Consider the following 25,644-nt stretch of genomic DNA (forward strand, 5'->3'; position numbering starts at 1 on the left):
CAGCATATAGCAAATGAAATAGTGCAGATGGAGATCTGCACGGTGTATTCAGTCCTCACACTCTGGGCTCCAGGTGCAACTGCAGGGACAAAAGCATGAAGTGCTCCATCTTGGTACAAGTATGCAGGTGGCATTTCATTGTGCAATCAATTGTCAAATGCTCATCTTCTAGAGACAGAGTATTGCCTATTGTTAATGAGTATGCCTACATGCAATATGTTGTCTTTTCTTTGCCCCGACTAAAATGCAGCTCTCAGGCTCCTGGAAGCACTCCAAAACTATGGCTTTTCTTGGGTGCGAAGTCTGGACATCCTGTGATTTGGGAAGAAATAAAGACAGAAAGACACCTCCAGGGCTTTAAATGTACTTTAGCTGTTCTGAAGTGCTGAGGAATTTGTCGCGAACGGTCAGGTTAGAAGAATGCCATTAAATCACAGCCAATGTTGAGACAAGAAGCTTTTTACCGAGACTAACAAAAAATAATGAAAGAATCACCATGCAGCAGAGAACCATAGTTGTCAACCAGCAGTGCTATAGTAAACTTATAAGAACGCAAAACCTTTCTTTGCTAACAAAAGTCCTGAACTCACCAGTTGTTACCCAAAGCCAAGTTCTCTCCTAAAAATAAAAGTGTCTTTCATTTCTGCTCACTTTTTCTTTTCATCTTAAAGTTGCTTTCTCGCAGCAAGTAACCTTAGTCTAAACTTTTCTTACTTTGAGCTGAGGACATGCACGTGCTTTGCTGTCAGCTTCCTTCTGATGAATTTCTGGATAGATGTTTTAGAAGCCAGGTCTCAGAGATTTCCAAGCACAGACACTTCACAAGTACCGGGATAAGAACCATCATAGCAAGAAACATTGAATACTCAACACTGTTTTATTGAGTCTTGAAAGACTGGTGACAGGCTAAACTTTACAGGGTCCAGGCTGAGGTTCCCACTCAGCTATCCCTTCTAGAAAGCTTTTTTTTTTAAAAAAAAAAAAAGACAAACAACCCTATCCTTCACATCTATTGACTGCATCTCATTGTTTGGACACTGCCCTTCTGCGGAACCGACAGCAAAGGATTGAAGAAGGGGAAAAAAGAGTGAAATACAGAAGGAGCATCCAGAGGCATGTATTGTTTCTCATGTTGGAAACACAGACCACATTCCTCCAAAGGACAGCAACCCTGGGAGTTTAGTACCCCCGAGATAGCGCTGTCATGGTTTAGGTTCCACGCAAAATTGGTGTTGATGTTATGATGACGTAGTGTCATGGGATTTAAAATACCCCTAGGGCTCCTCTGCAAGTAGCTTCAGGCTGTGGGGAGGTCAGATGGAAACAAGACTTCTTCCCCTCCCAGGATCGGTTTCTTTGCTGAGCTGATTCAGGACAGTTGTGTTTACTGCAGGTCCTGCACATGCACAGGAGTTGTGGATGTCTCAGCTTTATGGAAATTTCTGCACATTTTTGTCATGTTTATCTAAGGAAACCACTCACCAACTATTCACCATCTCTGCCCCCCCTCTCACCTGATAGAGGAGCACAGCACAGTGTTTCTACCCCACAGTCCACAGCCTGTACTCATTTTCCTCTCAGTTGTGTCACAATTAATTGTGGCATAATTTTTGTTGGCCCAAACCCAGACCTCTGGGACTTTCATAGATCTCTAGGAGCTTGCTGGAATAAAATTTGGGCAAGATTTCAGGATTTAGCCTCATCTGAACAGTCCTTGTTCCATTCCTTTCTGCTGTTCACAGAAAGTGAAACAATAGTCATGATGGTTTGCTTATTGAACCTGGATATTAAAGGAGAATAACAATACATAGGAAAGCTGCACCCATCCAAGAGAGAAGACAGCAAACTGCTAAAAACCCCAGTTACATGTGAAGAGAGAAGGCATGACTGACAAACTGCAAACAAATAACACGTGCCAGTATCAGCAAAGAGCTCATTTCTATATGACCCTACAAGAGTGAACAGGTTTTTCCTAAGAGCCAAATACAGAGACACAAACAGACCTAAGCTGTGACAGGGGAGGCTCCAGTCCCTGTATTTATTATTAGATCATCTTCTTTATGCAATAAATTTTTATGCCTGGATTTTCTTTGGCATGGATGGTGACAAAAATGAGACAATTGGAGGAAAAAAATCAAATACTGGAACTGAGACATTCTGTGGGTGATTGCAACACTTCAGTAAAAAAAAAAAATCATAATTAAAACATCAAAGGCAGATTCAGCAACCCTTCCTTACAAGCCTTGCTGTGTTTTTTCCTGACCCTGGTGACTCAGAGCCTTTAGTGTCCCTTGTTTCCCTTTTCTGTGGGATGTTGTAACTGGTTTTGTTCCACTCTACAAATTCTTTCCAGCACATGGAGAGTTAGCTAACTCTTAACCCTTGGGAGATAAAGAGACTATGTTTTGGAATAAGGGAAGCAATCATTTCTCTAGTCTTATCTTGTTTAATATGAAAGGAAGCAGCACCCTTTGGATGAGAAAGTTCACGTGAGGAAAAAGCACTGCTCAAAATACAGTCATACCTCAGTAAAAAATTACATCCCCCCTTTCTTTTTAAAAGAGAAATGAGCTAAAACACCTCAATTCTTAAGCCTTTTTTTTTTTTCATTTATTTTTCTTGGTTAGGACAATAGAAAAGAGAATAGCACCTTTGATTCCAGGCTGTAATGCTGGATTTGGGCTTTAATCCCAATAAACAGTTTTAAGGCTGAAGGTGCAAGTAATTCCAGATTCTGCCTCATTGGTTCACCTTATTTAATTCCAATTTTTTTTTTTTAAGGCAATACCTTAGCAGCCAATTTTGCTTACAGGAGAATAATGACATCTACAAAAAGAAATTGGCTGTATTACACAGATTACCTGCTTAAAAAGCCACCCCACAGAACTCCCTGCCACACATAGCATTATTCTGCATCACTTACCAGACAACCCCCTTACCTAATGAAAGGATTGCACTCCTTTCCAAATGATTTCATTTTTTCTACAAAATGAGGCAGTATTTTTCTGCACATTCTTGTTTAACTGTGAGAAGTTTTAAGAAACTTTCTTTACGCTATGTTTTTCTGCATGGAAGTTAAACCACTTTATATTAGAATTATTCAGGTAGTACAAACCTAGCCCTAATGCAGATCCTCTTCAAGCAGTAAAACAGTGTTTATAGCAGCATTGTTTATTCTTATTCAGGAAAGGAAAAGGCTAAACCAGCATAGGGAACATTAATTCCAGCATAGATTTATCCCCACAAGGAATTGTGGTATGTTAAAAGAAAATCAGAGCTCTTTTGGTATAGTTATGCCTTTTTGAGGTACAAGTGCAGACTGAAGGCTAACACTGAGCCTACAAACCCATCTTTTCCCAGTCAAAGAACTTGAGTTATACCTGAAAATGTTTAATTTATAAATGCTAAAATCATATTTCATATATGCAAATATAGTAGTCTGAAAGCAAAATGAGTCTAATCTTTAAATTATCTTTTATATTCTGCTCTGTAAACAAAACACTTTCCCACAATTTTTCATATGAAATTTTTCTTTGAATGTGCAGAAAAAACAACAAAAATATTAATTTTCAGTGATTGCCTGCACTCCATATACACAATCATGTTTTCTCTTTAAAAAGTTTATTTTCAAATACAATTCACTCCCCAAATATAGGCAGACTTCATTTTATGCTGTAAGTTCTCTCATGTCATTTGAATCAGGATTGACCATAAATCAGGATGAATCGTTGTTGAAAAGACCCCCAGTATGACTTCAGGCAACATAAATATTTGATCTGCTTTTTCTTCTTTTTTTTTTTTTGAACTGCATTCTATTTGTGATTTGGAGGTTGGAGGGAGGAACAACTTTCTGTGTGAATATAGTATTTATTACCACTTTTGGTCTTTTTTGACCTTGCTTTCTCTTTCCTATTTGGAACTGAACATTCAGACACAATTATTTGGTTTTGGGTTGGGAGGGTTAAAGGGAGGCAGATGTAGAAGAATTAAGCAACATGCTTAACAGGTAGAAAAATCTATAGGTCATCCAGGACTATTAACCATGCAGCTATTACGTTTGTAAACCAATACAAATAAATTCACTCTACTAGAGCCTGTTTAGTGTCCCGAGCATTGAACTAAAAAAATTCATGCTGAATTTTAGTTCACTGGAGTTAAATCTATGGCAAGTTTGCTGAAATATGGTCAATATTTCATTATTTCTTTGTAGAAGCCCACTGACACCGGCTGGTATATTTGCCTCCATCTTATGAATGAGGAAACAGAGTTCTGGAGATAGTGAGAGCACGTGCCAAGTCACAAGTCGTAACGCCTCTGCATCAGTGCAGGGCAGATATCCAAAGTAGTTTTGGACAAGCTCACCAGCCTACTAGCTGCGGCATAGCTACATTGACGTACTGTTATATGGCCCGCAGTACCTAAGCAAGTTTATCCAGAGCAGGGCCAGGTACCTCAGCACACAACCACACTGTGTAGTGGGGGGTAGTCTCAGTGTCACATCTGTCCTCGCCCAAGAGCTCTGTGCCCTGGGACACCCTCGCACAGGCTACTTGCCTGAGCTCCTGCTGGTTCTCAGGTTGTCACAGCACCTTTTCCTTTCCAGTTCGTGGTTTCCTAATGTGCTCTATCTTCTTTCGCCATAAATCAGTTTATAAAAAAAGACACCAAACCTGTAGTGGTTAAACTGCTGTCTGCTCTGTGCTTTCCATGGAAAAAAGCACTTGAACACCACAAAGTGCTTGCCAGTTCCCCAACAGTCCCCAAAATGTTTAGTCAGGTGTTTCTTTCACTGGCTTCCCCAGTTCTTCTCACCTAACAGCCACCCCAGAGCTGCCTTGAAGCAGTTCATCCTCCACTGCTGGTTTGTATCTGGCTTTGCGTGCCATTATCTGTACCAGAGAATGATTTTAAACATATGGGACTAGCCTCTGCTACTTATCTTCCTTGCCACTAATAGCTGCTTTTATAATTACATGATGTGGAGTTAGGTAACTTGGGAATTCATGTTTGTGTTGCAATGGGATAAAAGTGCATTTAGATTATTACCACCAGATGTCCTGGCTCCTCATTTGCAGTAGGAAAAAGAATAAGTTCATCAAGTCTGTGGCCTTCAATCCCATTTGCGTATGTGAGCTGCCCCCTAACTCTACCAGCTTTGCTAGCATAACACAGCGAACACCCCTTGTGGGGTCAAGTACATCCATCATCTATGCCTGTGGGCAGAAGCAGGCAGAGAATACACAGGAGAGGGAACTTGGCTTGGCTGTTTAACATGCTGGCCAGCCTTCGTGATGTTAAGTATCAAGGCAGTGTATCCCACCAGACACAGCGAAAGCTGGGAGGCAGGTTGGGGCTTGAATTTACAACTGTGGCAGCTTACTGTTTTCAGAGCACCTGCGTGGAGCAAGGTAAGATATTCACTCTCATAGACAGGACCTTTATCCTCTTGCTCGTAATTCTTCAGGACCATAGTTTCACTGATCCACCCATTCACTCACAAATTAATATATATTAAAATTTTAAAATATATATATAAAGAAGGGGATGGTCTACAGGAAGGAACTTCTAATTCAGTTACTTCAATTGTTTTTCTTGGGATTGATCCAGCTACTTCAGCTTTTAAAATCATTCCAGATTTTGCCTGTTGTTCATAGGCAAGGCCTCCTTTAGACATAATCTTACAAGCACTGATCCTGCTTGAGCTGCAGGTGATAGCAGGTTCCCAGATTACGGTGGCAGCAGGATCAGTGCTCTTGAAGTCAATGCACCATTCATTGAGTGAAAACTGCAAGACCAGAATAAGAATTACTGGTCTCAGACCATGCTAAGATACTGTTTCTAAATGCCTTACAATGGGTTAATACATTATTAATAGAGGATATAAAGCATGTTTAGACTGTATGCATGACAGGCAGTTATGAACACAATAGAAGATGTCATACATGGCTACAAGCCATGTTTCTAAACAACCTATTGACCTCTTCAGCAATTAATTAAAATGCATTAAAATATCTATTAATCATTCATTAACCCTTTATAAACTATAAATGAGCCTTAGTAAGAAGCATGACTGAATTACTAATACTGTGCTGTCAGCTACTGGGTCAAATTCAGATCTGAAACGAGCAGGTGCTGCTCCCCAGCAATTCCCCTGACCTGTATTGGCCTTATTTATGGTAGCGAGTTTCTAGCTAATGAGCAGGGGGTAAATGGGCAGCCCTCCCTGGGAAGGCAGCAAGCTGGGGAGGTCTCTCCCGCATGCCGGTTCCTGACAGCAGCCTGGCAGCTCACACCAGTGCTGGGGAGAATTAGGCAAAAGGTCGAGTAGCATTTTTTGGGGTGGACTCGGCATGCGGGCTGGAGAGATGTGGCAGTGCCTGCGGTGCAGCGGGCAGCCGCAAGCAGATTTCTATGCTGAGCGAAGTGCAGGGACCCTGAATCCCTTTCATTGGTGGGAATATTTATTCAAATGGTAACAACTGTGGGCAGGAGAACTTTAATTATTCATCGCTGCCCAGTAAATTCTAACAGAGGGAAACAAACAGTGCTGCAGATAGGCAGCCCAGGGTTCGCCCCTCTGCTTTATTTAGCTGGGAACATGGGAAGGTGCTGGAGAAACAGGTTTTGTTCCAATCCTTCAACCCCCAAACTTCACAAGTGCAGTATTTACTGTGCCAGACTTCTTAATATGTCTAAATTTAATTTGATTCCAGTAATGTTCCATAACCACTATAATAAAAAACAAGCACTAGAAATATTCTCCATCTAAATCACATAATGGAGGAGACTAGGGGGAACAGCCTTTATAGGAGATTAGTCAAAATAAATAACTATTAAGATAGTCCACTGTCAGGAGAGCATGGCGTGGAGATACAAACTCATTAGCTCAGCTGGAGTACAGTAATTACTGCACAGTTCTGCAGTGCCGCAAGCAGCGCTGCTTCTATTCCAATGTATGGATTGCAGTTTATGTAAATGAGGAAGAAGAGGCCAGAAAATGAATCTAGGGTAAGTACGTATCTTTTTTTTTGTAGAATTGGAATTACACAGCTCGTAGGACTCGGTGTCACCATCACCTATCTTGGCTAACAGTTGCAAACACAAAATTGAGATTCTTGCATTCCAAGTTCATAGACATTTCTTCCCTTTCCCCTTCCTCTGACTGTAACACCGCATAAGTGAAAAATTAATGTCTACTTGGTATCAGTAAGTAAATAACAGAACTGGGTTGAGCAGCTCTGGTCCCACACATGATGCTAAACACGTTACAGAATTTTTCAACGTATATAGTAGGGAAGCAGTACATATATCTTCTCTGCTATAAACTACATTGGAGATGGCAAAACTGCCAGTTCAGAGAAAGACAGTTCCACATCAAGCGTGCTGTTAGCTGATGAAATCATAAGACCTTTTAAGTGATATGTGCTGCTAATAGCAGACCTGTTAAACATTTTATTATTTGCATTGAGGTGGTTGTCCCTTTACCTTGCACATCAGCTGATGTTACATAGGTATACAGTAAAGATGGCATTCTAATTAAAATCATCAAGTTAAAAATCAACTCTGGATTTGAATTTATTAATTCAAATCGGTGAGACAGGCAGTTGGACCAACATCTATAATCTGAAACTAAGGCTACAAGCCCCAGCCCCCAGAAACAGGCTACGAGATCCGTATTTGTGCAGCAACAATGCAAAGTCAACAAACATGTGCCTCCACAAGCTGCCAGTGACAGCAGATGACACAGTCCCAGCAAACAGGCACACACCCTTGCCTTCATTATTTTCACCAGAAAAAAATATTTATAATACTCAGAAGCAGTCAAAAAGAAAGGGGATGCAATCTGGCAGGCTTTTTATAAGTGTGTAATGCTGCATACCTGAAGGGCTGCTTACCACCTCCTTCGGTGAGGCACACTAATGAGGCTGCTTCTGCCATGCACGGGCTAACGTTAATAGCTGTCAGCCTGCGCAGGTGCAGGTTTTAGTTCTATGTGAAGGCAAAGGAAATAAAACAAGTCAACAAGAACATTGTACAGTCGGACTGCAAAGGCTGGTTTAAAATCCATAGTTACAGCAGTAAATGCAGCAACATATTTTAACAATTAGTAGAAAGCTGGCTGCCTACTGTGCATTGATTCCTTCTGAGCATTCACACTACGGCTAATGTTTTCACTCTGTGCAGAACTATAAACTAATGGAGAAAACCAACCATTTTAAAAATTTCTGAACATCTCGATGAATGCTATAATATTGCTGACAAATGACAGGCAACATTCATGACACTAGGCTACATGAGCTGAGTGTCAGAGACAAGCAGATTAATGGTTCCTATTTGCCATAATAGTTTTAGTAGAAAATGAGCTAATTTGTATAAACTACTGGCTTACAGATGAAATTTTGCAAGTCTTGCTAGGGAGGAAACAAATTCAAATCAAGCAGAAGTTATTTTTTTGGGTACTTAGGATCATAAGAACATACAATATTTGTCAGCTAGTGATACAACACAGAGGTCTCAGTGGTTTGTACCATCTGACCATAGACACCAAGCTCCTGATGTGTTTGCCTTAGGTAAGCCAGGTTAGAATCCCTCATATCCTGATCAAAACATGGAGCATTAAGAGACAAGAGAGGTCCTGGGGGTTCTGAATTGCCTTCTGGTCTTTCAGAGCAGATTTAAAGCACCAAGGACCTGGATCTCCCTCTGGAAGTGTCTGTGCTTCTCCATATGCTGCAGGGACCTGACATCACTAAGGTCTTAGTGTAGGCACTCCAGATAAGTGTCTAAACTTCAGCTGAATTAATCCCCTTGCCCGGCCAGGCCTTTAGCAAGCTTCTAAATTGAGGAAGCCTCAGCAGGGGAAGTCTTACAAGCTGTGTTTACCAACACAGCTCAACGTTGAACAGCATTCCTTGCAGTTCAGAGGAAGCTTTCTCTTGACGAAGCTTGGACACATTTTGGAGTTCACTCATCCTTTAGAGAGACTGTGCTCTGCGTTGTTCAAACTCTACTCTCAGCTGGTCAAGCTGCCTTCTCTTTGGAGACTCTAAGTAGCTGTAATTTCTCTTCCTGTGCTCCTGGGGATGCTGTTAGGGCTGTGCCACTTGTCCTCCTTCAAGCAGACAAAGATTTGAGAGAGGCAATATATGTGGGATAGGAATCCTGCCATCACAAAACTTCAAGTGTCATATGGGACTCAGAAGCTATGGTAGTTGAGCAGTACTTATCTTTTCTCCAAATTTAAGGCCCTTTGAGCAGTTGACAGCTGCTTTTCAGCTTTGTGTTTGTGTACAGCATCTCTGGTCTCTATCCATTTAGGTCAATACTTATGCAGAAAGGCATACAGAGCATGGCACATACACGAGTAAAATTAAGATGCAACAACATCCTTAGTAGGCCAACTTGCTGGATCAAGAGCAAATGCAAAGACAAGTTAAGGCTGGGGAGTTGGGGACAGATCTATAGTATATAGGGAGCTGGTTGCAGCCCCTTATATATATTGGCTAAGACTTTCCATTGGAGCAGTGCTTTTGGCTTATTTTCTTTTTTTTGAGAAGCACTCATTCTTGAATGTTGACAGCAGCCCTTTAGTGTTCAGCAGGCAGAAAACCCAGAGACTACAGCTGTGCCTCCAGCTTGTTCCAAAAACTCCGGTTGGTTGAAACTAAATTACAATGTTTTGTAAAATTGGAATATCCTCTCTTGGTTGCATCCCTCACAAAAATCAAAGTGGCATGCCAAGAAACCCAAAAGACTAAAACCAAACGAGCACATTCTAAAATAACCCTATCTGCTACTAAAGCAGCAGCAGCACATTCTGTGCTGTGAATATCTTGAAGCTGCTGAGCAGCTGTAATTGTGAAAGAGCAGAGTCAAGCCACTCTCCAAGTTCCCATATGACGGTAATAACCCTCTCTGCCTCGCTCCACTCTTCACCCCCAAAGAGCAGATCAGGCAAGAGGTCTTTCCAGCATACATAGAAGACTGAGCCAGGGAGAGAAGAGAGGCCAGCTAGATAACCTCTTCAGGTTCAGCATATGGACTCCACCCATCTTTTTCTTGATGATGGTAGCTGGAAGTTATTGTTATGAAGATTTAGAAAGCTCTTTTCCTTTAATAGCTTGGAAGTCATATTAAGAAGCCCATCTTTAAGACACAGCTTCCTCTCAACTCCTCAAACATTTGGATACATGATTTACAATTGAGAGCGAGAATCTTATTTTGGCCCCCTTGTTAATAAACATTATAACAATGTCTAACACCACAATCACATACTATTTCTTCACTGGTATACAAAATGCACGCATAGAGGGTCAGAATTCAGGTTGCACAGGTAACTACAAAACCAGCATTTTCTAACTGCGACTTCTTGTTTTCCAATCTAAATAACCCTTTTAGTGCAGGGGAGTCCTATACATAATTATATAGATTGCAATAGTACAGTCAGGAATCAGGACCCCATTGAGCGGGCATTATACAAACATACAAAAGATGGCCATCTTGAAATCCACAGGGGGACTTTCAACCTCTCCCGGTACCACTGCTCTTTATACATGACTCAGTGACAGAATGTGGTGGTATTGTACAGAGGGTGTTTTTATGGCCCTGAAGCTATCTTATTCAGAAAATCTCATATGAATCTGTTAGTCATCTTGAATGAAACTGCTTCATTTGCCAGTGCAAATGATCAGCCTTTTGAGATTTGTATCCACTAACTTTAGGTTTTTTCCTAATACTGCTCAGAAAAAGACAAATATGATGGCACAATGCTTGCTATGGAAACACAGTGATGTATCATAACCATAATGTCTCTGAGGTCACAGAACTTCCATCAGAGATGACACAAGAACATGCCTGTTAGAGAGCTGCCGTACAGTTGTTTTCAGGAAGCAGCTTCCTCAAACAGTAGCAAATGAAGGGAGGGGAAGGTGAGTTGTGAACTAGCTGATGAAAATCATAATTCTAAAATAACAGCAGCTTTACGTTATACAAGTAAAAGTTGATGCAACTGGAGTGAGCGTAATGTGAAGGACACATCACCCACTGATACCACATGGCCATTCCTGGGCAAAAGTGAGCCTGGCACGACATTTATTAGCAGTGGATAATGCATCTGTATTACTGCTTTCTCCTAGAAAGGAAATTGGGGTGGCAGCTGCTATGTAGCAGGAGAGTTTAAGTGTGCATGTTTTGAGAGACTCATTGCATTTATAAAGAAAAAAATAATGGTTAGCAATACTGGAGATTTAGGTAGAGCCAAGCACAGTTGGGAGGAGGAAGACTTAAAAGGAGAAAGGTGGCCACAGGGCTAGGATTATCTGAAATCACCAGATCTGGAATTTTAGTCTCTTTGTACCTCATTAAATACACAAGCTTTTTCAACACTGATTATGAAAAGCTTGTAAGTAAATAGGCAGAGCCAGATAGCTTAGATAGCTTGGCTAAGGACAGATGGATAGTGCCTTAATCTTCAACAAATATGTCCAAGTTCTTTAATGTCCATAACACACTAAGCTCCTGATATCTCAGTAGCTCTGGATGTAGATTTGGACAGGTTTAACACACATCGGAAATATCCTTAATTTTTCATGTTTTGTTAAGAAAAAAGCAAAGGACAAACAGAACACAATTCATATTGACATTAGGAGCCAACAGTCCAAAGGGCTGAATCAGCTCTGTGGTTCCAGGGCATGCCACTGCCACCTGATAGGGTTGGTCGGTCATCAGGTCAGCCTGTGTACAGTGAAACTGATTTCAACTATGTAAAGAATATCAGACTCATTTTAGTACCTGCTCCACGAAATCCTCCACAGAGGTACAGCTTCCCTTCCACGGAGCCTGCGCTGGTAGAGTTTGTTCGTAAGGAGAGGAGGGGAGAAGGCATAGGAGGTCCATCCCTCCAGAAGTCTCCATCAGGGTTATAAATCTCCACCGCATCCAGACATTTCCGTGTCTGTCCCCTGTCACGACCAAGGCACCCAATTCCTCCTGCAAAAGATACGTAGGTCAAATGTAGTCATCCCAGGTTCTGCTGAAAAATACATTGCTGGCTGCATCATCTTTTGTTTACATGTCCTCATCTCCCTCCCTTCATTTTCCCTTCTGCAGCTCCAGAAATTTGTTAGATAGTAAACGCAACGCAGAGGCTACTGCACGTTATCTACAGACATCGAAGCAAGATCCTTTCTGCAGTCTTGTATCAAAGGAAGGACAAACAGCATGTCTTCAAAATGCAAAGGTATTTTGTCTTGTTTTCTGCCTATATAGTAGAAACTGTCATAATTACTTGTTCTGCGTGCTGGACAAATTGCTTTATTATTAAGTTGCAATGGATCAAAAGTTATTCTCCCATTACTGTTAGTGGATTTGACCCTCACACTTGTTAATCAACAATCAGGATTGAAACAGATCCTGGTTTTCATTTGGTGGGACACACTGTACACTGAAATCACAGTGTAAATACTGCCTTTCCAGTTATCAAATCCAGATTTTGAATTCACAGGCTTTGGTTCTCGAGAATTAATATGCTGACATACCCTTGCAGGTTTTCCATCTGTGCCAATGGACACAGTACCCTGTAATGAGCACTGATGGCATGCTGAAGCAGTTCTTTTGTGCATGTGTACGTATGTGACCACTTTTAAATACAAAATGACTGCAATGTGCAAGCAATTTCCACACGAAGGCTAGCTTTCCAGATACACGTGTAGGACTGCTCAATTGTGCAGATCCAAAATGCATTGTATGCCATGTAATTATGCCGTGGCATATGCAAAGGGAAAGGACTGCAAGTATAATCTGTGTAAGGCTGGTGAGACTGCTTTTAAAATGTATTGCCCCTAGTGCAGTTAAGCTGGTCTGTCAGAGAAATGAGCCCCTAGTGCTCAAAATCTTACTTGCATATGGTTTTCCATCTACATCTTAATATGGACTGTGTTACTTTTTCAACCTTTTGTGCATTCTCCAAAGGTATTTGCAAGCAGCAGCAACACGTAAGTGTAATGCTTCAAATTTGCTACCACTGTACTCCTGATTTGTAGTTTAGAGTCAGGTAAAGACGAGATGTTATGCCTGTATCAGAGCAGCAAAATTAGAACCAAATTCAGTGTCCATTATCATCAGCAGATAGTTTTCCTCCAGCTGAACTTAGCAGCATTTGATTCAGTTCAACATTTGAACTTGAAAACCTTCATCGGGTTTGGTTTTCAGTTCCTTTTCCATGCACAGCAAATCCTTACTTGCCCTAATACCTACCAACAAGGCCCTAGCAGTTTGTATTAGGCTCCCCTCAATGTGTGCTTAAACAAGGCTAGCATCCAAATGCTAGCATTACTAGCTTAACACCCCCAGCTAAGCAGCATTTGCTCTGATGGGCTCCTCCTCAGAGGCTTGATTCACCTGAGAGCTGAGGTAGGGAGTAATTGTGGTCATGGAATTTTGCTAATCATTTCCATGCCAAAAAGGGAGTTGTATGCATCATCACGCTGAGCCTTTCTCGTGATGGAGTCTCACTGAGCTATTCCTTAGGACTATTTGGAAACAAGAATAAGTTTCAGAATTCAAACATTTACTTATTGTATTTATGCCAGGAGCATTACCCTCTTCTATGCAGTATTCTCCACTACTCCTTAATGGCTTGTAAGAGAGGTGCCACTCTAAGGACAGGACACTATTCCCCTAAATTTATCAAGAAAAGTTTTAAGTGCTAATCAAATTTCTTAACTGATAAGGCTATTTAGTTGATAGCTTATCACATAGTCTCTCTGATTATAGCATCCTTCAGCGGAATCACAGAGTACAGCATGCAAGACAATTTGCTACTAGGGTATGTACAGTCTACAGAGTGCGGTGTAACGTAGGAGATACTCAAGCCAGTTTTAACTGGGAACCAATAATATTAAAGCTCCCCACAGACTAATCTGATCTGTTCAAAAGACAGCTTTGTGGTACCAAAGACAGACTGCTGCTGGTTATCAAGCTAGCTTTTTTAAAAATCAGCCCAGGTGTTACTGTACACCACTGAAGAATATGCACTCACCCAAAGGAAAGGTCTTCATATGAAGAATGAAAGAGCATCTTGTTCAGAGGAATGAATGGTACCAGTTAGGGAATGCATGCGGCGTGTCAGAGGCAAACAACAATAGCTTTGCTGATTGCCTCAATATTTCAAGGGAGGCAGTGGACAAAGTGCCCCAGAACTCTTCTAGAAGCATAATTGCTATTTATTTTAGTGCATTTTTATTGTCATTTTCTAAACTGAGTAACTGTAGGGCATGGTAACTTCAGAAAGAACAGAAATAATCAGATACAAAACTGATACAGCACGGTCAGTGACTTTTTGCAAAAAACCACAACCATTACCAGTTAATGAAGACATTCAGCTGCCAAAACAGGGGCTCCGCCTCCAAATATTTTTCCTGTATAGTTATTAGAAAAGTAATCTTTCGTGACCTATTGGAGCATTTTTTCAGAAGTTTAAGAGCAACCACACATTTTCAAGCATTTGAAACCTCCCTTGAATATTTTAAGCGACTTAAATTTAACCTCCTTTAATCCTGCCATTATCAGACATAGTCCTGAAGGTACAAAATATCTCCATCTTATTTACGCCCTCCACAGCCATTTCAGATAAATCCAATTTCATGTTCAATTTACAACAAGGGCAAAGCTAAGTTCTCAGCAAATAGAAAGTAAAAAGGAAAAATCGGAGGGGAGTAAAGTTTAATTGTCAAGCTTAGAAAAATAGCATTCTGAAAAACAAGAAATCAAGAATTTCAATCTCCTGTTCTAAAGCAATGCTAACACTGAAATATTGCGAACAAAGGAATCTGGGGATATTAGCCTCTACCAGCACTGCTTTGCTGTGTTCCCAGATGCGGTAGTTGAGAAATACTCCTGTGAGACAATACCCTTTTTCCTCTGTGGATACTGATGTCTCAGGCCCCTTCCCAAAGAACCGAATACACAAATCAACAAAAAAGGTTCTCAAACTTAAATCAATTCACATCTGCAGCCAAGTGGAGGCATCTCACATTAACCAGGCTATCCATCATCTACAATGTGCATATCGTGCAAGACTTCAAATTGGCAGAAAAAAGAAACTTGCTGTCAGGCAATTCAGGCTGCTTTGTGCTCCGTCACTCACAACTCCAGATCATCCTGTCCTACTGCCTTCTTCATTCAGATTTATGAAACCATTAGGAGTGCAAGTGGAGACATATGGAATTACAGTTAAGACCATGAAGATTGTCTTTATTTTGTGTTCCCCGAGTAGAGCAGCTGAACAACCGAGTTCATGCTCTGCTCCTACAGGAGCCTCTACGTAAAATGGAGATAACCTTAAAGAGGCTAAGGGACAGTGCAGTAAAGAGGGCAGAAGGTTGTAGGGCATCTGGGGGAGACCTGTGCCAAGTGACCCGCCAGCAGCGCGTGGATTTGTACTTGCCATTGTACCTTAAACCACCCAGAACTATAGATGGGGTCATTAAAACACACATGCTGTGGTCACAGCCTCCCAGGAGTCCCGACAGGTGTGCAGAAGGGCAGCAATTGCTATTTCCATGCCCACGGACTGGAATGGATGCTGGGGAGGGTCCTTCATTAGCCCACACTCACCTATCTCATCACAAACAGAGTGGGCAAATTCAGCACCACCTGGCTTAGTTCTCGGCATAGAGCACAATCATATGTCCTTTGTGCAGGGGGAGATGGATTTCCCACTGGGCATTTTGAACATTTCTGTCATTTTCACATTCATCACACAAGAGGATTTAATCCCAGAACCCAGTCTTTCCCCCACCCCCCTTACAAATACACCCTTTCAACACGTTAGGCTTTTTACATCACGTGCTTTCCCTAGGAGATATTTCAGATGCCACTGAAGGACTAAAAAAAGCCAGTGAAGCTACCTTTGTGTTCCCAAACCCATTAATGCTTGAGAGCTTTCTGTATCACGCTTGGATGATTCTGCAATCAAACATACTTTTCAAGGGCACTCTGTAAGCAGTGGTTCTAATGGACTTTAAATTTAACATGAAGCTCCATTAGTAAAATAAATATATAAATAAAATACATTATCTTTATTAAGAAATCAGGATAGAGAAGACAAGCCTTTGATGCAGGAAGGCAAAGCAGGGTAGGTGATGCGATTAGCACATCTTCAGAATTTCAATGAGGTACAGTTCTGTGCCTTGCTATACCCACACGCTGCCCATAGCTGGCTGAAGGCAAAGCATATTGCTTTGGCTGAGGTCAGCTGCCTCCCTCTTACCTTGTGCTCATCCAAGAAGACTGAATGCAATGTGAGCCACATCAGTTCTAATAACAGAACGCCCTTCCAGCACTTGAGGGGGAACGTCCGTAACAGCAGTGAAGTGGTAAAGAGTCACTAGTAATAATTAGTTCAGCAGGTGCCAAGGAAGTAAGTGCCTTAGATATACCTGTATGTTTCTATAGGAGTGAAACTAACATGCAGGGGAGCTTCAAGAGAGAGGGAACACCTACAGGTACCCGTCGACTTCACTCATGTCACCAATACTTGTAAGAGCAGGCACTGGTGCAGAGCAATTGCACTTCCAAGTCTCATCCACACCGAGCTCCTACGCAGCTAAATTTGCCAGGCAGCTGAGTCCAACATGGACAATTTTTTTCCCCCAGGGTAGCCACCCAGATCCAAGTCTAGATTGTTCATTGCACAGACAGGATGGCTGACCAAAATGACACCTCCGAGGTGGTTGGTGGTCCAGATAGGACTGAAAAGAGCTTAGGTACTCCACTGAGAGGGGCAGGGTGATAGGGACCTCTGAATACCAGACTTCATACCCTTTAATTTGGTTCCCCCACTAACAGACACCTGAAATCAGACACCAACTACAGTCTTTCAGCCAGGGCAGTATACCAGGGAGCAACAAGAGCAGAGCTGCTTCCAAAGGGAATGCGGCCCAGGTAATGAGCTCACCGTCAGGCGCAGCTCCGCAGGACCAGAGGCAGGTGATTGCAGAAGGTCCTACCAGCAGCTGTCAGGCAAAGGCAAGGTAATGAGAAGAGGCCAACCCCCCAGGCCTGTGTTTAAATGATGCTCCTGGACCTATGGGCAGAGGGTGTGGGTGGAGGCCCCAGGTGATGCCAGTCAGGATGATCAAGACCTATTAGTGCCCTCAGGGCACTGACACTATAATTCTTTATCGTATAATTAAGTCCTCAGATCACAATACCGAGCAACATATATTCTTACTAGCACCTCTTTGAATTTTTATCAAAGGAACCTGGGAAATGGGTGAAAAAAAAGGAGTAATCCTCCAACAAGCAAGTGAAATCTAAGCTTTGCCTCCCGTAAAATAATTCACTATTGAATTGATCTCCGGAATGCACAATGGATTTAATAGCGCTAATCTCTTTTGTAACATTTCCCTTCATTACTCTTTAACAGCACTCAAGCTGAGAGTCTCAGCACTGACGTTGCTCTCTCACTCCCTGCAAAGCAGGGCTTCATAGCTGGTTTCTCAGAGAAATAAGGGAGCAATAAAGGTAGCCCTGGCAGGCGCTTCCAAAGATGAAACCGAGAAGCACTGTCATTCTTAACTAACACAGAGCAAAGCAGATGAGGTAATGCAGCTTGTAGAAGACATGAGGGCAAATGATTGATTAGAAGCAGGGCTGAAAAAACAGATGATTGTCTTCCTAAACATGGTCCACACTTCAGTTCCAGCTCCTTCTTTTCTCCGGTAATGCCTTGTTCTCATTTCCTTTGATAATCCTTAAGTGAGTAGAAGGCATTTCTGATCTCATCTATCAGACCAAATTTTTGCCTTTTTTGTTCCTCCCTGCACACAGGCACTACAGAGGCTGTTGGACAGGTATAACAGGGCAGAATCAGGCCCATAAGCTGCTACTTGTCAGAAGTCCAAAGCATATTTATAAATAGACATGTTTATTTTAGAAGAAGGTGTTATTCAAATGTACAGTTGATACTCGAGCATGAAAGCTAAAATGTCTCTTTCCAGCCCCTCCTACACATGCTTTCCCTTCCAGAGAGACCCCAAAGTACATATTCAAATAAGTATTTTATGATCGAGACATTCAGTATTTAATTGAACCTCATTTAACTGCTTAAAACTTTTAAAAGAAGCTCTCAGCAAGAACTCAGGGGAAAAAAAATGTTTTAAGAGGTGGGATGCCAGGCTAAGGAGGATAAACAAAAATTCTTTGATTCCTAAATCTTCCCTAATAGGATTTCTCATTTAAGTCCTTCTATATGTTCTTATTTATAAAGCAGGAATTATATAACATAAAAGCAACACATGGTTAAAGCTGTCATGGTGATACAACATTTTTTACCAGTGACCTGTATTTCAGAGACAGTGGTTCTACTGAATATGTTCTAACATAAGCTAATGAATATGGCATTCAAATGGATTAATTTGGATGAATTTTCCTAATTTGTCTGTTGGCTGTAATGAGTTTTCGGAGACTTAGCTGGAAAGGATATTTTTTTAAGCAAGAGATTAAAATGCATGACCTTAAATAGAGCCCTCCCATCTGGTTTTCTTCCAAAAGTGTCTCAATTGCCTCTGTCATTAAGAACACAATACTGCTCTTTCTTGGGCTTTCCAACGAATATAGTTATGTTCCTGGGAAAATATGGAGAGAAAGAGCTAAGACCAGTCAAATGGGATGAATAGGAGAAAGGATTTTGAGCCTTAGGAAATGCTGTTCATTTACTTATGAGGATTATGTACACTGTATAAATAGCATAAGATTCTCTAGGAACATTACACAACAAACAGACGATTACATTGCAGGATTGCTGATTACGACACATGGTACAGGTTCCTGAACAATGCTATTAGTCAGACCAAAAACTCTAATCTATTTCTCATTTTCCTTCCATCAGTGTGACTCTAGAATAATTCCATTTCAGTCATTAGGGTTTTACACGCTGGCGCTGGCAATTAGGCTGGGAAGAGTTTTTGGACAGTGACTATGTGCTCTCTGTTCTGTGCCAATAGGACTTTTCAGAAATTAACACTTCAAAGGATAAGCATCGGATTCTGAGCTGGGTTAGAACAAAATGAGTCTGACACAACACAACTGAGAACAGCAGACTACTTACTACAGATTTACACCTACGTGGATGAGAGCAAAAATTAGACTTGTATATCAAGGAGTCTGCTACTGCATTTTACTCAAAGCTAGTGCTCCATCTATGCCTTTTGCTTCATATTGATGATAGAAATTGCATTCACACATCAGAGACATTAGAGAGGATCAACTTTTAGTGAAGTGATTTTTCATTTATGCTCTAGAGTCCCACCTGACTCCCACTTCTTAGAGGTCTTTTCCAACCTTAATGATTCTATGATTCTATGATTCTAATCCTGAATGTGCTGATACCTGTGTGAACTGTACAGGAAGACAGAGATCCTGTCTGAAAGAGCTGACAAACTTACTTCATTTAACGACTTTGTTTTCAAGAGTTGCTTGAAAAAAGCCTCATCTCTCTGCAACACTACTTTATGTATCCAGCTAGAGTTATATATTTCTTTATTTCATGTTTTTATTTCTGGGAAGCGGGGTTTGGTTCTTGTGGCATACAGAAGATATCTTGCATTTACCTGCTTCCACCTTGCCTCCCTCCCTCTCCTTCCTTTGCCCCCAGCAGCCCCCAGTAGATCTTCTTAGATGGGTGCAGACTGCAGGAAGCCCATGGAGACCGTGCACCACATAAGGAATAAGTATGATATGAAGAGCTGGTGATGCTTGTGGGAATCCAAGTATTGACATCAAGCATGCTTCTGAATTGCCCCTTCACTGAGTGTCCCATGACTGGGGCTCCATGGGAGCCTGTTAGATGTTCAAGTTCTGTGCACACACACTTCACCATGGGGAATCCCCATTTGGAGTGAGAAGGGGTATAAATAGCAATGGTAGAGACTCCACAAAAGTCTCTCTCTCATCTGTAGCACAAAAGCTTAGTCATTAAGCCTTAGCATAGATGTCTCTAAGGTCACTACATGAGGACAATCTGTGAGCTGTGATCCTCTTCAGAATGTGTCTTTTTGCACAAACTGCCCTTGACAGCATCTTTCTAGAGTCCCACAGTGCCCCACATTCCCTGTGAAGCAGGGCGATGTCCGAGGGATCCACAGCTTTGAACAGCCTGCAATGGTTTTACCATCCTCATGACAGTTGCTATTCTTTGGTCTGTCAGCATCAGCCTCCGTTCCTTCCATGCCCATTCTCTCCTGAATGTCATCTGCATGATCAAGTACCACATCAACCAGATTAACAGCGCTTTCTCTGTCTTCCTTTCATTGCCATGAATTGCCCGTTCACCCTGCCAGGGTTACCACTGCCATTATTTCCAAAGGAAAACTGTACCCACCTCGCAGCCCAACAGCCTGAGAACTCACAAGGTAACAAGAACTTGTCACCACGAATAAACTGTGGAACGTGTGAGGTTTTAATTACAGTTGGTGAGTGTGAGTTTACAGCTGGAGATGAGGCCATGTGTGATATCAGCAGAATAAGATGCCAATATCAGTGACTGTATCAATGTTTCCAGACAGAATTCATTTGGAATTGCTTCATCATTTTGAGAGGTCTTGGAAAATGCTTTAATCTCTTCCACAGAGTTTTCAGACCATGATGGTTAACATTTACCAACCACATTGTCTTCTCAATTTTAACAGATACATCTTCTTTTCCACCCATACAGTTAAAGGTGGAACCAGCATATTCAAAGGTAGAATTGACAGGTATGTTGACAAATCATTTTTGGCTCAGTGTCAGGTTTCTCTTTCAATTAAAAAATTAGTTCTAATATTATTTGATTTCCTAAGGAAACAAGACTCATGCAGTTACCCTCACTACATGTGTGTTCTGTATCTGCGTTTACATTATTTTGTCTCCTTTCATAGCTTTTGCGCCTGTTGGCCAGTTTCAACCAAATTTTACAGATTTATGGACATTAAAGTGTTCGCAAGGCTTGTGAAAATAGGCAATCAGGAGTTTGTGAAAACAGCTCAGACCTAGGTCAAAATATCTTCCCTGCAATCGATATTCATGCTACCTGATGGTAAATCATTCGTGTCTACACTTGCTGCAGTTACACCTTGAGTGGACGGAGCATCAGAATGGAGGCAGGCTCAGAAACACAATGGTAAAAATAGCACAATCTTTCTAAAAGATTGCTCCCTGGAGCAGCGTGTGAGCTTATACCTTTGGTATAAATTACAAGCAAGTTTGTTCATTACAGTGAAATTACCCCAGATTTACACAATCAAAACTGAGAACAAACACTGCCTTTATGTGTATTTAGTTATATTTAGTGGCAAGAGTGAAGTGTTCAGGGCAGCAAATTGTTAATCACAGGATTCAGTGCATTGGTTCCCTTAGGACTGCTCGAATAAGGACTGCTCATGGGAAGGTGCGTGAACCAACAAAATGATGGAGACAGAGCAAGAGCTTGTTCTGGCCCATGCGCCTATCTGATTGTTAACAAAGATTTCCTCATAAAAAAAATTATTGGTACTGGCTGACATGTAAGAAAGAATTCAAGTCAATGTTCAGGTCCCTGAATACTGCAGCACTGGCAGCTATGCATAATAAAACGATGCTTTTTATATTTTTACGTTAGCAAAATGCTTGTGAAGGTCTGTGACCATGAACTTTCCTCAATGCCATTTAAACAGGCACTTTTCAGATTTAGTACTGTGCTTTGTGTTCAATCTGTACATTTCATTACTGTAATCACTCAGATATGCTTCTTTCTTTGTGAGATTTTGAGGGAAGAAAATGGATGCAGTTTTCCTTATTAGCCATTCCTTTTCCTTGTCTCAGTGTCAGGCTTGCTGTGAAGAAGACTGTCAATTTGTTTTATCACATGCATCCCAAGGCGGCTCCTTTTTTTTCTCCCTGACTCTCTTGTGTCATCACAGCATTTGTGGTCTTGATCTCAGAATGCTTCTTACTGAAACGCATGAATACAGCCTTTCTATTCCCAACTATTACGGCTGCTTCTGCTGCCCCATTACAGCATCAGTGTCAGTATAAATAATTATATATGTTTAACCTCTTACAAAGGACGGAGTTTCCACATTTTCGAAGCACTTTTGAACCTGGGCAGCCAACGCTCTCGTTATTTAACAGCATACTGACGTTCTCTATCACTAACCTTTGACAATAATGAAATGATTTTCTGTTTGCAAAACTCTCTTTTCCATACGGAATTCTTTCAGCTTTTCTCCTGGTTGTGACTATGGGCCTGTCTCAAGCCACTTAAGAGAGAGAAGTTTCTCTAAAAGAAGACAAATGCAGCGTTAAAGCCATTTTCATCTTCTACTTCAAAGACACCTTTCTTAGATATAACCCCTGCAAAACGCTTTCTGTATTACATGCCAGGAACAAACTCTCCTTTATCCATGGTATATAACAACCCAGACAAAACCAGAACACCCCTTGTACAGGAGGTGTATTAAGTTGATAAGACCGTATTTACTGTGTTGACTTTGATAAGCTTGTAAGCAGGAGTAGTTTGAAGCAGAAGGGATTGAAAGGTCCTGAGGCACTGATGCGATTGCTACCTTCTTCATGTCTGATGCTGCCCACGGGACCCCGGGAGCATGGAAGGGCATGAATAACCCACAGTCCACCTGTGGATTAATTGAGTGTATGAAATTTTTTCACCACTTCTTCAAGTTGTACACCTATCTGTAATCCTTCTCTACTTCATTTGGTCACCTTTCTGGCTCCTATTCTCCTTTCAGGGTGCCCCTTCAACTTTTTCCCCATATAATTCCCAATGCCCACAATGCCTTTCTTCTCCATCTGCCTTTCCCTGCCTTACATCATCATTTTCTCTTCAGAAAAATCCCTTGCTTGCCACCTTCTGAGGTGTTTGCTAGTGTTTGCTAGAACATCATCAACAGATGATGTTCTTTCTGTTGGCTTGGACGGAGGTTGGGATGGGGCCACGAAGGATGGTCTTTGGGAAAAGAGTCATGTTATGGATGAACTGTAGAACTGGGGATATGGATGGGGATCATTTTGGGACAAAAGATTTTGGGATAGGAGATTATTGAACTCTTTCACACAAGTCTTAAAACTTTGGGTCAAAATACCGTTTTGAAACAAAAAATTGAAAAGATTCAATCAAAAAATGACAAAATGAAAGATTTCAATTTTCCAAAAAATGCACTGCGTTGAGGTGGGTGGAAAAGAATGATTCATTGAACTTTATCAGAATCCACAAATAATGTTGGTTTTGACTGGGAGATCCAAATTCTCTTTTTCCCTATGCCTTCATGGCGCTGGGTATGTTCCTTAGTTTTTCACTGCTCACCTGTGAAATGGTGCTAACAAGGCTTCTCTACCCACTTTTAAAAATTCATTATTATTTATAGCACACACTGATACTCCAAAGAAAAGTAGTTTAAAAAGCAAAGTATCTTTGTTACGTTAATTGAGAACACTAAGCATTCACTTATTTAATCTACATAAATTAAGGAAGGAAGAAATTATGTGGGGAAAAAATAACTCTAGAAAAATACTATCCATTTAGTCCAACATACTTTGTTCTGCGTACATAGCAAAGGGTGAGATATTTCACTTCGCAGAGGCAAATTGCTGGAAAGAAGAAAAAGTCATGGTACTATCTGTTAAAAATCTGTTTCCTCTTACCCAAGACATAAATCTCACTGTTGACTACGGCTGTGCTGAAGCGGTATTTGGAGTACTTCATTGGCGCACCTTCTGTCCATTTGTCTTGGCCTGGGTCATACCGAAACATTCTGTTACTTAATCGATCCAGCTCATCGTCAGGCAGATCCATCTGTATGAAATATGACAGCCATATAATAATACAACATTTGGAGCCCTCTGCACATGCCTGCATGCAATTAATCACAGCAGACAGCTGAGCAGATAAATAACATAAACACATCAATTATAGCTGCGAAGTGATTCATACTCACTAGGGTTTAACAGCACCCATGACTTGCGGCTGGGAGTACGCTGTAGAAGGCGAATGAATAAGAAGGCATCTATATTCTGCAGCAATAAAGCTGAGGATTTGGGTAATAACAGTAAGTTCATGGGCCCAGCTCTGAGAACGTACCTCTTTCACAAGGCTGCTGTAAAGTCCTAATAATAATAGAGGGAAAACCAGTCTCCCTGACATTTTTCCTTCCTGCTAATCTATTCCCACTGTTACTCAGACCGTACCATGAGTCTCAGTGAGGTACTTAGCTGGCCTTTCTCAGGCCTGTATATACACATAACTTATTCTCAAGTCATTTGCACATTTATTTAGTCAGCCTAACCAGAGTAGTGTTGTTCAACTGCTGTAACTTCAATAGTTTTCATAATAAGCTCCTAACCCCCTGCTATATCTTTGCTGCCATAATACTCTTTTTATACTCACTCCTACTCCTGTTGTTCTCTCTAATCTTCTTCCCTTTTCTCTGCCTGTCTAGTGTGATGCAGGGAACTCAGATTATGTTTTCTGGGTATGACAGCCTTGAATATAAGCAGTAGGCTGTGGGGGAAGGATCCTGAAATATTTTGGGATGAAAGGTTTCACGTAGAGAGAGTGAGAAGGAGAGAACTACTTTGCTTACTTGTGATGTTGTTATTTGTGTTCTTGCTTTGCTTGTTATTTTTCTTTCCCAAAAGACCTTTCCAACACTGATGTAATGGACAAGACAGTAGGAGGCAAACTAGACAGTAAATATATAGCCCCTTGGTTACCCACTGTAAGTGCCCAGGGGCATGCTCTTTCTTCGCCACAAGTGTGAAACACTGATTTATTCGCTGAAAGAGGGGTAAGCTGTGTATTTTCAACACAGAGTAAGCATATACTTAGGAGCAGGCACCATTTTACATACCGTAAATTCACATCCTACCTTATTTTTGTGGTAACGTTCACCTCAGAGCGCACAGTGTGCCCTTTATGCACAGAAAACATAACATCCAGTGGCCCTTCTCTCTGTCTCAAGGGTCTGAAACCCTCCTCTCAGCCTCACCAAACGCCTTCTTCCATTTTAAGAGCCCCCAGTTACCAAGGCTGGAGTCTCTTGGGTTTTTAACTCTTTAACATCAGTGAAGCTAGACCAATGCTGAGCTGGAGCAATGCTGCTGTGAGTCGAGCCCTTGCCCTCCTAAGCTGTCATTTTATGTCCTGGCTTGACTTTGTCTTGTCTTGTTTCAATTGCAAAGCCTGAATGGGAAGGGAACATGTATTTATCTCTGTCCTGTAATGGACACATGCACTCACAGCACTCTATCAATGCTGCGTCGTTAGTATTTCTTCAGGATTGACAGAACATTCAGTGCTGCTTGAGCATAGGGACAACTCCCGGCTTGACGAACTAATTTGCTATCACAATGCAGCTGTGGTAGCCCCACATATACAATCACCGCATCTGACAGGTGACTGCGGGAGATATATGGTACCAAACGAACTCAGCACTCTGCAGTGCTGGTCTTAAAGCACTTTTTTGAGAGCCTTAGCTACTTTGTTCTGATCTGTTCAACTACGCCCTAATCTTACAAAGCTATGGCTTTTAATTAATTCCTGTTAATCTGCTCATCTCAAGCCTATATATATATATATATATATACTCCAATTCCCATGTATTGTTACTG

The 25,644-nt window shown here is 41.4% G+C and overlaps 1 protein-coding gene across 4 annotated transcripts in view; it reads right to left on the reverse strand.

Moving 5' to 3' along the window:
- The window catches only part of KBTBD12 (kelch repeat and BTB domain containing 12), a 56,389-nt gene that overhangs the window by 18,299 nt on the left and 12,446 nt on the right, over positions 1-25,644 (reverse strand). For all 4 annotated transcript variants that reach the window (XR_012996030.1, XR_012996029.1, XR_012996031.1 and 1 more), the window contains 2 exons: positions 23,680-23,830; positions 11,791-11,988 (listed from right to left, as the gene is read on the reverse strand). Coding sequence is in view for 1 of the 4 variants with exons in the window: in XM_076346377.1 (XP_076202492.1) it covers positions 11,791-11,988; positions 23,680-23,830 (349 nt within the window). In the remaining 3 variants the exon portion in view is untranslated. The remainder of the gene's footprint in view (positions 1-11,790; positions 11,989-23,679; positions 23,831-25,644) is intronic.

This window comes from Aptenodytes patagonicus, chromosome 8 (genome assembly GCF_965638725.1).
Source record: "Aptenodytes patagonicus chromosome 8, bAptPat1.pri.cur, whole genome shotgun sequence".
NCBI classification, from domain to species: domain Eukaryota; kingdom Metazoa; phylum Chordata; class Aves; order Sphenisciformes; family Spheniscidae; genus Aptenodytes; species Aptenodytes patagonicus.